This window comes from Pteropus alecto, unplaced genomic scaffold (genome assembly GCF_000325575.1).
Source record: "Pteropus alecto unplaced genomic scaffold, ASM32557v1 scaffold3, whole genome shotgun sequence".
Lineage (NCBI taxonomy): Eukaryota > Metazoa > Chordata > Mammalia > Chiroptera > Pteropodidae > Pteropus > Pteropus alecto.
Window position 1 is genome coordinate 86,803 of NW_006442484.1, and position 12,915 is coordinate 99,717.

General features: G+C 48.3%; 1 protein-coding gene across 1 annotated transcript in view; it reads left to right on the plus strand.

Annotated features, from left to right (window-relative positions):
- The window catches only part of EVA1C (eva-1 homolog C), a 71,490-nt gene that overhangs the window by 21,371 nt on the left and 37,204 nt on the right, over nt 1–12,915 (plus strand). The window contains 1 exon segment of the mRNA XM_025039567.1: nt 12,862–12,914. Within this exon segment, the coding sequence (XP_024895335.1) occupies nt 12,862–12,914 (53 nt within the window).

Here is a 12,915-nt window from a genome sequence, read left to right on the forward strand (position 1 = left end):
AGGGTGGCCCAGCTGACACCTTCATCTCAGCCTTCCGAGCTCCAGAACTGCGAAACGGTACATTTCTGTTGTTCTGAGCCGCCCAGTCTGTGGTACCTTGTCACAGCAGCCGCAGAAAATTAATGCAGCAGAGTTCTGAGCATTTCACGTAGTGGCTCATTTAATTTTCACAACAATCCCCTGAGATGAGTGTCATTATTATTATCTTCGCTTTACAAAGGAATGTGTTTTTTATGTGCTCTTCAGTGTTGTTGTAAGTAAAAACAAATTTTAAATGACTAGCATGTTATAATATAATAGCATGTTAAAATGATAAAGCTGTTCCTATTATGCTAATGTTTAAATGAAAATATTAGCATCGAGCTGGTCCATGGAATTACAGAAATGAAACATTCTGGTTTTGCACATGTCCTACACATGCTACTGCCACTCTCCACCTTAGGTGACTGACGTGTAAGGAGGGGCCGAAATGAAACTGGATCCTTGTACCTGTTTCTCTCCTTCTGTGTCATCGTTTACAGCACAAAGGGCTGGCTAATAGGGGGAACTAACATGAATAAGAAAAGATGATGGGGTTCCTTGGTGGTTCCTGTTTCTTACAACTCTATTGCCTTCTTTCTTCATTCAAAGCAAGTTCCGGTTCTAAGGGAAAGCCTGGTCGCTCGGTGCTGTCGGTATCTCTGCTTACACAGTCGGAGACGTGGCGTGCTTCCCTGATGCGCGCTTGAGCTTTGCCTGTCACGCAGTGGGTCAACCGGAATTCCACGCTCAGGGCTTCTCAAAGTGCTACATGAGACTGGGGTGGCAAGGAATGTGGAGACTCACGTGGTGGGTGTCTCGTCTGCCCACGCACGTGCCCCATTGTCCAAGCTCAAGGAGAAAATGATTGGGAATTTTAAGATAATGGCAGCGGAACGTTGAACCGAGCGTGGGGTCCTCCTGAGTGTGGGGCTCTGTGCAGCTGCTCAGGTCCTACACCCATGATGCTGACTCTGATCTCGGTCCTTCCCACCCCATCCCACTGCCACAGTCTTAGCTGAGGCCTTCATCATTGCCCCCCGGAGGACTGCCACCACTTAATTTCTTCGTGGGTCTCTCCAGTTCATCCAGCGCAGGCCACTGAGAGGATTTCTCTGAACTGCAATGACTGGCACCAGTTGCCCGCATACCAGCCTGCATCCCACCTGCCTTCTGCTTAAAATTCACACTCCGTAGCAAGGCAGTGCTTACCTCTCCAGCCTATACACTGGCCGGCTGAAAGTCTAGAAGCTCCCTCTGAGCCTCTGCACATCTGTCTCTGCTGGCTGAGGCTCGTTCTTACCTGGTCTGCACCTGCTCTTTCTTCAGGCAGCACCTCCCACCTGCAATCCTCACCTTTCTGGGTGGTCAGATGCTTGTTGTCATTGCCTCCCCCCAACCCTCACCCCGTGATTCTTCTACCACAGCCTTTAAGATCACCAGAAGCATATCATTCTAACAAAGTATAGAGAGAGAAGCGGTGGGCAACTCCTCTTTTATGCAGAGTCCAAGGTTAGTGAGGAGCTCTCGAACCTGGGGGAAGACACTCTGGACCAGAATTCAGAGCAAGGACTTGTCCAGTTGGCCATGTGGTCTTCTGGGCAGCTGAAAGAAAAACGTTTTTCCGGCGTCTCGGAGAGCCGTTGGGAGGATAACGATGAGCAAAGGGACGGCAAGGCTTTTTTCAAAGGCTAAAAAATTTTAAAGAGTAGGAATGAACAATTATGTATTTTTAGAAATCAAAGATAAAGTTCTGCCCCCTGGAGACTTGTTCTGAAGGCAATCCCTGCAAGCACTTTTTTGCATGTTTGACGTATATATAAAGAGTGACCGTTTGAAAGGCTAGCATTCGTGTAGACACAGAAATCCCACTCTATCTCCCGTGTAAATACACCGATTCTCGTTGCTGGAGGTAGTTAGGTTCTACGAAGTCACCGCTTTGCCGCACGGAATCACCAAACCCTGAACCATCGTTCCTAGCGGCACGCGTAATTCACGTGTGTTTCCGTTTAAAGACTCCTAATTTAATGTGCGTCGTTGATTCATTACCACTGAACACGGCTGATGACACTATCACTCACGGCGTAAGGAAGCTCCTCTGACACACGCGTTTTCTGTGTAAGGCCCATCCCAGCCTTTTTGCACTTGGGGACACTAGTGCTTCAGCACCACGCTTGGGGCCGATTTGCACGACAAAATCAACAACGCAAAGCACAAAAATGTTTTAAAAAAAGCACAAAATAGACCGTGAAAAGGACACTTGGTCACGGTATGACAGCTGAAGCAAGAAGAAAGTGTCGCCTTAGTCCGACTCAGCGGGGACCGGGCACGGTGGGCCGCCCAGATTTTTCTCTGCTCCACACATGTCCGGGAATGGCCCGGAAAGCCCCACGTGTATTTATTTGGGGGATTACAAATAAACGTTCACGAGTAGGCAAAATTTGCAAATGTGGAATCTGCGAATAATGAGGTTTGGCTGTATGGACCAGGGTCAGATTTTCCTCGACTTAACCATCCAGAAGATGTCCAGGAGCCAACAGCTGGAAGAAAGATTCGTGGATGGTGGCAAATAAAGTAGGCATAACGGGGCTCGTGACTGAGGGATATAGTCACTCAAAGGTCACCGGAGTGGTGTATGTGAAATAAGGCAACAAGTTAAGAAGAGCAAAGGTAAGGTGAGGGCAGTCAGAGGCAACAGCCGTGGGCGAAGGGAGGAAGGAGATGGGAGAGTAAATGGGAGATCACAGGAGAGTGAGGCAGGCGTGGCCCCCTGGGGCCATTTAGTGAAGCCGAGCCTACCTGAGAAGGTTTAGACCAGGCTCTGGGGCGAGCGTGCCAGGGACTCAATTAAGGATGACTGTAAAGATTGAGGCCAAGCCAACCTAATTGCCATGTGGGCGCCAGTATTTTTTTACATTTGCCCAGCCTCCCCTCTTTCTGTGATACAAAGGAAGAAATGCTGTTACTTTCCCTAATTCTCAGGCGAAACCAAAGAAGGGGGACTCTAAGCGACCTGTCCCAAATCCTCCATGGAACTCATGAGGAGGCTGTAAATGGATACAGCCCATCACCCAGCCCGTTCCCCACGCACAGCCTTTTGGATATGCTGTTTACATTTGTTTCAAGTTTTAGAAACTTCTCTGCTCTGATTTTGTTAACTGCTTAGGGAACAAAGCATATTGGGTGAAAAGGATACAACAAACCTGTCCTGCCCCTAAATCCCATGATTGTAACCTTCCAAATAGCTTTTGGAGGTTCACAGTGCTATTCTCTAAACATCATCATCCCTAAATTTAAAAAAAAAAAAAAGTTTCTTATTACAAGCAGTGAAATCACTATATAATTTCCCAATTAATGAATAAAGCACAAAATGCATGCCCCGAAGTCTTTATTTCTGCCTTGAACGTATCACGTGTACCTTGATCATCCCACTCATCCTCAAAGTGGGCAGATGTGAAATAACTAGTCTGGAGTTGAAAGGCTGTTTGAGGGGCAGGTCCGCCTCCACGTCTGTGTGGTTGGGCAGTGTCAGGACTTCTGGTTGGTCAGCTCCCCTGAGTGTTTCTGAGAGCCTTTTGTTGGACGTGGGGATAGAGCCTCTAGTTTGGCCAATTCCAAGCAGAAAAGATCAAGTGTAGATTTCATATCTGAGTTTTAAGTGCTGGTAAGAGTTGCATTAAGTTATCAAATGCACTGCAATCCTGCCATAATCACCAAGTGGCTCTGAGGTTTGAGGGTTACTCTGCATCCTAAAGAAAATAAAAAGCGATCCGTTTAGATGCTTGGGGCAAATGGGGATTGATCCAATTACTTTTAAACTAATCTAATTCAGATGGGGTACATGGAATAACTTTCTGGGCTTGGTACCTGGTTACCGAATAAGGAAGGTGTTTTTCTCATTTTTTAAGATATGAAAACTTTGGTTAAAAAGGCACGAAGGAGCTCCTATCAGACGTGTTCAAAATAAAATAGTAAGCATTATCATTAGATTGTAGTTCAAGTCTAACGCAGCCTGTGTAGAGTAATTTTTAATCAATCGATTCATATCTTTTTCTTCCTCTCTCTCTCTCTCTGTATCTGTGTATACACATAAATGTATTTTTTATATATGTTATAAATGAAGGAGTAAGTCTTCCTCGTAGAGTCTTTAAGGACAGCTTCAAGATGGCCATGGAAATTATACTTGGAGAGGACCATGAAGTTCAAGTATTTATTGTACTCGCGGGTCCCAGAGGGAGACACGGCCAAAGCAAAGGTCCTAAGGTGGGGGTATGCCTGGCTTTTTTAAGAACCATGAATAAGACCTGCAGGGGCAGGAGCCAAGAAGGAGAAGAGGAGAAAGAGATGAGGCCAGGTAGGCAGAAGGGGCCCCAATCACAGAAGGACATTTTGAATTTTCATTTGAGTGAGTTGGAAAGCCATATAATGGATTAACGTGTGTAGACAAATGCTTAGGCAGGCTCGAGGATTTGAAAACCACACACGGAAATGTGCACATAGAAATCCGCACAGAAAAATCCACTTACGAATATGTGTGAATCTATAAGGGAAAGTGTGGGGCTTGGTGAATGAGAGGGTGAATATTCAGAAAGGGAAAAGGAGATGGTGGGAGACTATAAGAGATAATTGGGTAACTGTCAGAAACCAGCATGAAATATGAAAATTCGTGGTTCAGGGGGAGTAGAAAGTCTCCCCTATGTGCTTAGCGGTGGTGATAAGGTGCCGTGTGGCACTCCTGCAATATGAAAAAAATGTTCATTGCTCAAGGCAGAAGAGTCACAGAGGGAGCTGGGGTTGTTGTCACTTGTCAAATGTAGCAGCCAACTTCCAGGGTTATTTTTTTCCATTACTGATTGGAAATTGGAGAGTATTTTAATCACATGCATTTTCAGGTTCCTTTACTTGCTCTTGAATCAATGGCAAGCGTGGAGTTTTTGTAAGTTTTATTTTGTTTTATGCCCTTGGAAATAGCATTTTTATTGAGCTTTAAGAAAACCAAGCAGTTTTATTGTCAAAGAGAACTGCTGAGTTTCTTGAGAAAAAGTGGTCAGAAACTGCATTTTAGGAGTTTGTGGGCTGAGAAGTGGAGTATCAGAAGCCGGCAAACTTATCCAAATTAGCACTTAGCTGGTTCTTTGTGGGGAGCACTTTGTTCATTTCTATAAAAAATGCTTCCATGGCAACCTCAAACTCGGGGATGAATAATTAATGGCATAATATCCAAATGAGCTCCTTTTGGGGAGCAATTTATAGAATATGAATGCAAACACCATCCACTCTTTTCCCCAGGTGTCCTTGTCCCGAGGCTAAGCTGAGAAACAGTGGATTTGGGGTGCTACCTGTCCTTGGCCTCTTTTGGACGCCCCCTTTCCAGAATTTGGACTCCCAATCTCGTTTCCCTCTAGTACAGCTGTGCTCGTCTCAAGGAATGAAATGGACATGCCCAGGCACCACACACGGTGCCCTACTTGGGCTATTCCTTGTCACCTGCACATCGACCCTATAAAGTAGGCATGAGTCTCCCATTTTACAGATGAGGAAACTGAGCTCTAAAGAGGTCATACTCAATGTGCCCACGTAGGCTTCTGATCGGAGGGGTTCCAAAGCCTGAATGCCCTACGTACGTCACAGCCTGCTGCCGCCGCCCCTCTGTGCCTCGTGCCCACGTAGGCATCTGATCGGAGGGGTTCCAAAGCCCGAATGGCCTACGTCACAGCCTGCTGCCGCCGCCCCTCTGTGCCTCGGCACTTCCCATCCAGGCCCAGCACTCTCTGGGGCACCACACCAGTCTGCCCACAGCTCCACCCCCGCCCCCACACTCGTGCCTCTGAGCATTCCATCAGAGCCCACTATTCTCGGCCTTCCATTTTTGCTAGTGCGGTTTTTAAAAGTCAGTAGCATTGTTAAGAGCGGTGGCTGGGAGGCTCATCAATGACACCCCTGATCCCTTTTATCTCCTTAGCAAGTTAACTCACTTCAATGATAGCTTTTCGTTAGCAATGTCTTAACTCAAAGAAATGACTCCCCCGATGAGGACCTAAGGTCACGCGCAGTGGTGTCAACAATGCTATCACTCACCAGTGAGATGGTTTGCTGACAGTTTCTGGTAGGTCTCAAAGTCCTACCAGCTTTCTACTTAACACAGGTAGGTGCCTGTTGGCAGAATGCTGGTGTGGCCGGGGTCGGCTAGCTGCTGAAACCGACAACTCCCAAATCTTGGTGGAATAATGGAATAAAGGATCATTTCTTGCTCATGCCATATCTGGCGTCATTGGAAAGCGGGGAAGGCTGTGCTCCACGCGGTCCTTCAGGGACCCAGTGTTCTTCCATCTTGTGCGTCTGCCATCTTCTGTGTCCTCGATCCCTCCCTGTCCCTTGTATCTTCCATATGTGACAGCAGACAGGGAGAAGCAGGGTGTGGAGGGTCATGTGAGCTCTCATAGGTCAGACCTGCAAGTGGCAAAGATCACTTCTTCCCTCTTTCCGTTGGCCAGAACTTTCCACGGACCCACTACATTGCAAGAGAGGCTGGGAAATAGGCTCTTCCCATGGGCTCGGGCAGACAATGTATTGTCTCTGCCCCACCTAGATTCTCAGGTCACCTCTGTCCTCCTCTGATTGGTTTTGGGACCAGGATCTGAGCTCTTCACTTAAGAGCAGTGATAGCTACCCTTGGTTGTCCCTAGCATTGTGATCCCCCCTGAAATATCTCAGAAACAGGCTGAGGGCTCTTATGCTCTTTATAATTACCCACCAGTGTCAAATTTTCATGCCAAACCTGGGACTAGAGAAAGAGCTTCAAATAAGGCCTGACATTCACTTTTTGATCTTAATGATCTTGGGTGCGGGGTGCCCAGCCGTGAGCGCTTCATTCGTGTGGGGTTCTTCCCGAACCCCGAGCAGCACTGACTCACTGACTCACCGCTCTAAGGAGTGTGGGCTGCCCCCTCCTCCAGCTCTTGCCAATTCTCTACAGGCACTCACAAACACAAAAGAAAAAAAAAAAAACACCCTTTTCTGGAAAAGAACTTCAAACATGTAGCAACACCTTTGAGTATTTGTGAAGAAAAGGGTGTGGTCTCTTATCTGAAGCATTAACTGAATGGCGGGTGCCACTTTTTCTGAAAGAGGGGTGAGGAGGCAAGCACAATAGAATTGAATTCCGTCCTCTTCCCAGAAGTGAGGTTGTGAAATTGGCTCTTGGTGACTAGGGGACTTTAGCACACGGATGTGGGGCCCGAGACTTGTTGTACTTATATCCTGTGCTCGGAGTGACTCAGGCAGCATCAGCTCTCAGGGCACTGGGACTTTTGCAGAGGGCTCTGGCCTCAGAAAAGTAAGAGAGGAAGAATTTCAGCCCGTTTGGCCTCGTCTAAATACCAGTAACTTTTTAAACCTTAATTATTTAGAAGGAAAAAAGAGTAAGAGAAAGAGGTGGGTAGGGAGGGAGGGAGGGAGGGAAGGAAGGATGGGGGATACACTTAGAAGGAAGAAAGGGAAGAGGGAAGGAAGGGAGGAAGGAAGGAAGGAAGGAAGGAAGGAAGGAAGGAAGGAAGGAAGGAAGGAAAAATTCCCTTTTCAAGCTCAGCAGTGACCTTCCTGGACCCTAAGGGTGGCTACGGGCTGTGTGCTTGTCTCTGAGTTGACCCTTTTATAAACCATCAGTGCTCAGGGCAGAGGGCTGACTGGGATTGTAACTTGATTATCAGTGACAGCTCAAGATAAATTGTGTTCTTTGAGATTTACCATACCTAAGAGTTGTGTAGCGGTGTGTGGTGGTTAGAAGAGGCTCTACCGATTTTATCACGTGATCCTCATAGTAAAACATGACGACACCAATTGTGAGAGGTGACGGTCACAGTCACACACTTTAATCCCCCTTCGAGCCTTGGTTTGGGGGCTTTTAATCCTCTGCTCCCCCCTTTGCTTCCTTGTCCATCACTCACCTCATGATGAGGATTCTGTAGACATATGGGATTCTGAAGTGCCTTCTGAAGTCATCCACGTTAGATGCAGCTCTTAGCACTGACTGTGTTTTACAGAACTCACTGCATGTTCCCTAAGAACGATGTGCTCATACTAACCCTCAGATGCTTCATGCAAAAGTGGGGGGTGGGGGGGAAGAAGGGAAGGGGCAGGGAATGGTCAGGTAAGTGGGAGAGTCTACCTAACGTGCCCACTCCCAGACAGTCCCAATACACATGGGCATATCTGTGGCTCTGAGAAGTCCTACAGAGAAAGAACTGTGTTTACTTTGTTTTAACGCATACATCCCAAACTTATTTTGTTGTAGAATCTCCTCTCCCCTGCGTGACATCTGTTCCTCCCACAGAACACTTCGAGACACGCCCCATGGTTCTTCGAAAATCAATCGCTTACATCCTGGTCATTCTCCGGTCACTGGGCTGTTTTTGTATAAGTGGGTTTCCCTTGTCTATGGGATGGGGAGGATGATCTTTCTGAGGACAGAGGATGGTTCCTGCCACCCTTAGGGGTTCATTTCCGAAAAACTGCATCTACCTTGAAAAACAAGAAAGTGTCAGAGCCTTTATTTAAGCTGTTCTAAGGTTTGCCCAACCCAAGCCTTTCAGGATATTCCTTTGAGGAAAGTTCTAGCTGTACCTGTGGCTGTAGGAGCGTCTGCTGAGACTCAGTGCGGGGATTCACCAGGAAAGAGAATATCATGGGATTAAACGTGAGCCATAGCAAGCGCCCTGAGCCTTGAATCTGATGTAGTCTATGCTTTCCCATTTCTCCGTCTCCCCCAGTTTAACAGGGATCAACAGAGTATTTTCAGGCCCCTCCAGGCTCTGATTTCTCAATAGAGTATGCGCTTCTGCCTTCTTTCGGGGTAGTAAATATTTGCCCACAAATATAGAGCTTGTGTGAAAACTCTGGCCAAGAGTATTAAGAAGTAAAGCATTTTTCACTGACTCAACATGACGGGACACTGGATTCGGTGAGAACTGTTAACAAAAAGCTGTATTAGTAGTTGTCCTTTAAAAAGGATCTCATTTGAACCAGCCAAGAAAGCAAGGAAGGGGCAAGCTAAGTGTTAGGATCTCAAGGATGGTGTCGCCCCCAAATTCATATTTTGAAATCTTAAACCCCAAAGGCGATGATGGTATTAGGAGGTGGGGCCTTTGGGAGGTGATTAGGTCATAGGGTGGAGTCATGATGAATGAAATTCACTAATCCCATTAGTCTTGTAGAAGGGACACCACAGAGTTCCCTAGCTCCTCCCGCCATGCGAAGCTACAGCAAAGAGGTGCCAGCTCAGAACCAGGGAGACCTAACGGGTATTTGACCATGCCGGTGCCCTGATGTTGAACTTCGCAGCTTCCAGAACTGTGAGAAATGAATTTCTGTTGTTTGTAAGCCATCCGATATGTGGTACTTTTTTTTTAGAGTAGCCCAAATGGACCAAGACACTAAGTAAGTGTCGATTCTACCTAATGTGTTGGAAAGAGCGTGTATGCTCATTATGGAAGCCGGACAGCACACCGGCAAGGGCATTCGACTGGGAGCTGTCGACGGTCGTCAGCTGTCGTCTGCCCTTTGTTCAAGGTCGGCTTGGGCAGCAGGCTCCTGCTTCACCCCAGTTCTTATCGTCATCCTGGAAGACGCCTGATCCAGAGGTTGTCTTCCTTCTCAGCTCCTGCAAGCCTCTCCTCCCCCTACTTCTTACGCCCTCTTCCGGGGCCACCTCTTGGACTTTTCCATCATCGGCAACCTCTTCACCTCGAAATCACTTGGGGTACAACCTCCTGCCACTCCAGCTCGTTGGGACAGTCGCACCCACTCTGACCTTGCTGGATCCCAGCAGACCTCAATTCCCTCAGGCCTCTCATTTCCTGCCTTGTGTTTGACTCGGAACCCACAGTCCATCCTTTCAAGCTCTCTCTTGCTAATAGCCACTTTCAAATTTGTTCAACCTCAACCCACAGTAAGAAATATCATTTGCATATGACTGAGGGCTCATCTGTGTACGTATTTATACATACTACACACATATATGCATCGGCCTCTCCCAATTTTCACCGAATCACAGTTACTTAAAAAATTTCTCCCTGGACATCAGTTCTCATAAATATAGTCCTATTTCTCTCTTCATCTTCACCGAGTTGTGGCAAGAGTCATCTGTATAAAATGTATTCGTTTCTTATGGCTGCCGTAACAAATTATCATACGCTTAGTGGTTTCAAACAGCGCAGGTTTATTTGCTTACAGTTCTGCAGGTCAGAAGGTGTTGGCAGGGCTGTGTTCCTTCTAGAGGCTTCGGGGCACAATCTATTTCCTTGCTGTTTCCCGTTTCTGGAAACTGCCTACAGCCTTGGGCTCATGGCTGCATCACACCAACCTCTGGTCCTTTTCCACCTCTCCTTGTCCTGACTTCGACCTTCTTGCCTCCCTGTCAGAAGGAGCCTTGTCATTGTGTTGAGCCCTCTCAGATCGTTCAGGATTATCCTCCCATCTCAGGATCCTTCACTTTATCACAACTACGAAGTGCCCTTTACAATGTAAGGTAACATTCACAGGTTCTGGGGATGGAGGCCTTTGGGCATCTTTGCGGGGCCGTTATTCCGTCTACCTAATGAACCATCTTTGATTTCCTCAACTTCTACTCACTTTTCAACCTTTTCCAAATAGGTCCCTGTCCCCACCTCCCATCCTAAATGCCTCTCAAAATGGCCTTTGAGCTGTGCAGCTGGCAGCTCTTCTCTCCGTGACTCCGTGACACAGACCCCTTTGGTCGTGTGGTTTCACCCTCCCCAGGGGCTGATCATCACGTCCGTCTGGCAAGAGTGACGAACACATGGCCTTTTAGACAAACCGTAAACATGAATCCAAAATCACACTCCCAGAATTAATTGAACATTTAGTCCAGCATGGGCCTGGTGAATGGTGGGGTGGTGGACAAGAAAGTTTTAATGACAAGTTTGAAGAGACCCGAGTATGAGGTCACCAGCCTGGGAGCCTCTGGGTGCATGCTGGCCTAAGGGCAGCAGCGAGGTGACTTGAGTTCCCTAATGTGGCCATAATGGGGTGCTGAGGTCCCACAAAGGAGGCTGGAACTTTCACAACTCATGGCTTTCTCAGGACCCACCTGTGTGTCCTGTAGGAAGACACTGGCCCACAGCCCTCAGATCCCCGAGGGGGTCTCTGCCTGGCCTGTCCTGGAGCAAGTGACAATGTTGTTCCAGCAAGCAGGGTCTGACTCACATGCCTGGGGCCTGGTGTAAGCTTTGCTGCTCAAGCTGGACTTTGCTTCTCTAAGTGAACTTGGTGGGGGTGGCTGATGTCTTGGCCGCTTTTATGACAGTCTTCAAGAAGGGCCGGGGTCGGGGGAGTCGCAGTGAGAAATCCAAGGTCTGGGTTAATGATACCAGTGAGCACATTCGGTCCTCACCTTCAGGACAGTCTGGGTTGGCACTGTGACTACCTTACTGCAGACCACCTCAGTCCCTTTTAGTGTGACTTCAAGCAGCAGGATTGGGTGCCTTTGCCGAGAATTATGGTTCTGAGAAGATTTTGAAACCTCAACAGGAATAACTTGAGCACGGCCCGTCTGTACTAAAACTGCCTTCCTCTCCCTGCCCCCTTCACAGGCCGAGGGCTGCCAAAGTCATCTCCCACACACCTCAGCAGAAAGTCCCTGGCTCCCCTCCCAGCCGCCTTGAGATTGACCTCCTGAGGTGTGAGAAGGAGGAAAGGAATTCGCGTTTCGGATGAACCTTCCTTCCTTCCTTCCTTCTGAAAAACAGTCCAGGCTGCCCACGCCTGACAGGCCAAACGCCGAACTTCTCAGAGCCCAGGGCCCAGCACAGCCCGTCCAGCCTGCTTGAGAAGTAGCCAAGGAGCTGGGGTTGGGAGCTTGTATTAGTTTGCAGGGGCTGCTGTAACAAGTGAGCACAAACTTGGGTGGCTGGAAACAACAGAAATTCATTCTTTCACAGTATCGGAGGCTTCGGGTCAGAAATCAAGGTGACAGCAGGGCCATGCTGTCTCTGAAGATCATGGGGAAGACTCTTTCCTTGCCTCTTCCAGATTCCGATGGCTGCCAGCAAGGCTTGGTGGTCCTTGGCTCATGGCTACGCCACTCCTGGCTTCACATGGCTTTTTTCCCTCTGTGTCTCTTCTCTTATGAGGATGCTGGTCCTATTGCATTAAAGGCCCACTCTACTCCAAGGAGACCTCATCTTAACTAATTACATCTGCAATGACCCTATCTCCAAGTAAGGTCACATTCGGAGGTCCTGGGTGAATATGGGAGAGACAGGATTGGACCCATAACAGAGCCTCACCTACCCTCCCCACTCCCTTCCCAGCAGGCCCTTACCTGATGCAGGGTGCCCTGCCTGCTTTACTCCCCAGGGCTGAGGCAAGCCCAGGAGTGGTTTCCTAAAATAAAGCAGCATCCCCTCACTTCAGGAAGGCCTGGCCCAGCCAGTGTGAGATCGGAGAACCGAGTCTCCTCAGGACAGGTGTCTACACGCCCAAGGGGCACCCACTGGGATTTTTTCTGTTTTAGAAAGATGATTCGAGACATCTTGGCTCCTGGCCAAGCCCTCAGTGCTTCCTGAAGGCAAAGGGCCTGCGGAGCTGTTCAACATGCCATCTCAGGCCAGGGTGTCCAGCCCAGACGGGCAAACTGACTTCTGCTCCTTCAGCCCCAGCTCCCGGCCTAGTTTGGGGTCCTCTCCATGGAGCTTCCAAATAAGCTCCACCCCAGATCTTCCTCACGGAGCAGCCCCTTCCTGGGAGAGCTGAGGTCGTCCAGCTCCAACATCTGTGGAGTGGTGAGTTCCTGGGCCTCTTGTAACCCGGCTGAATATTTTCCAGGTTACCTAACCAAACTCCTGCAAAACCACACCGCCTATGCCTGTGATGGGGACT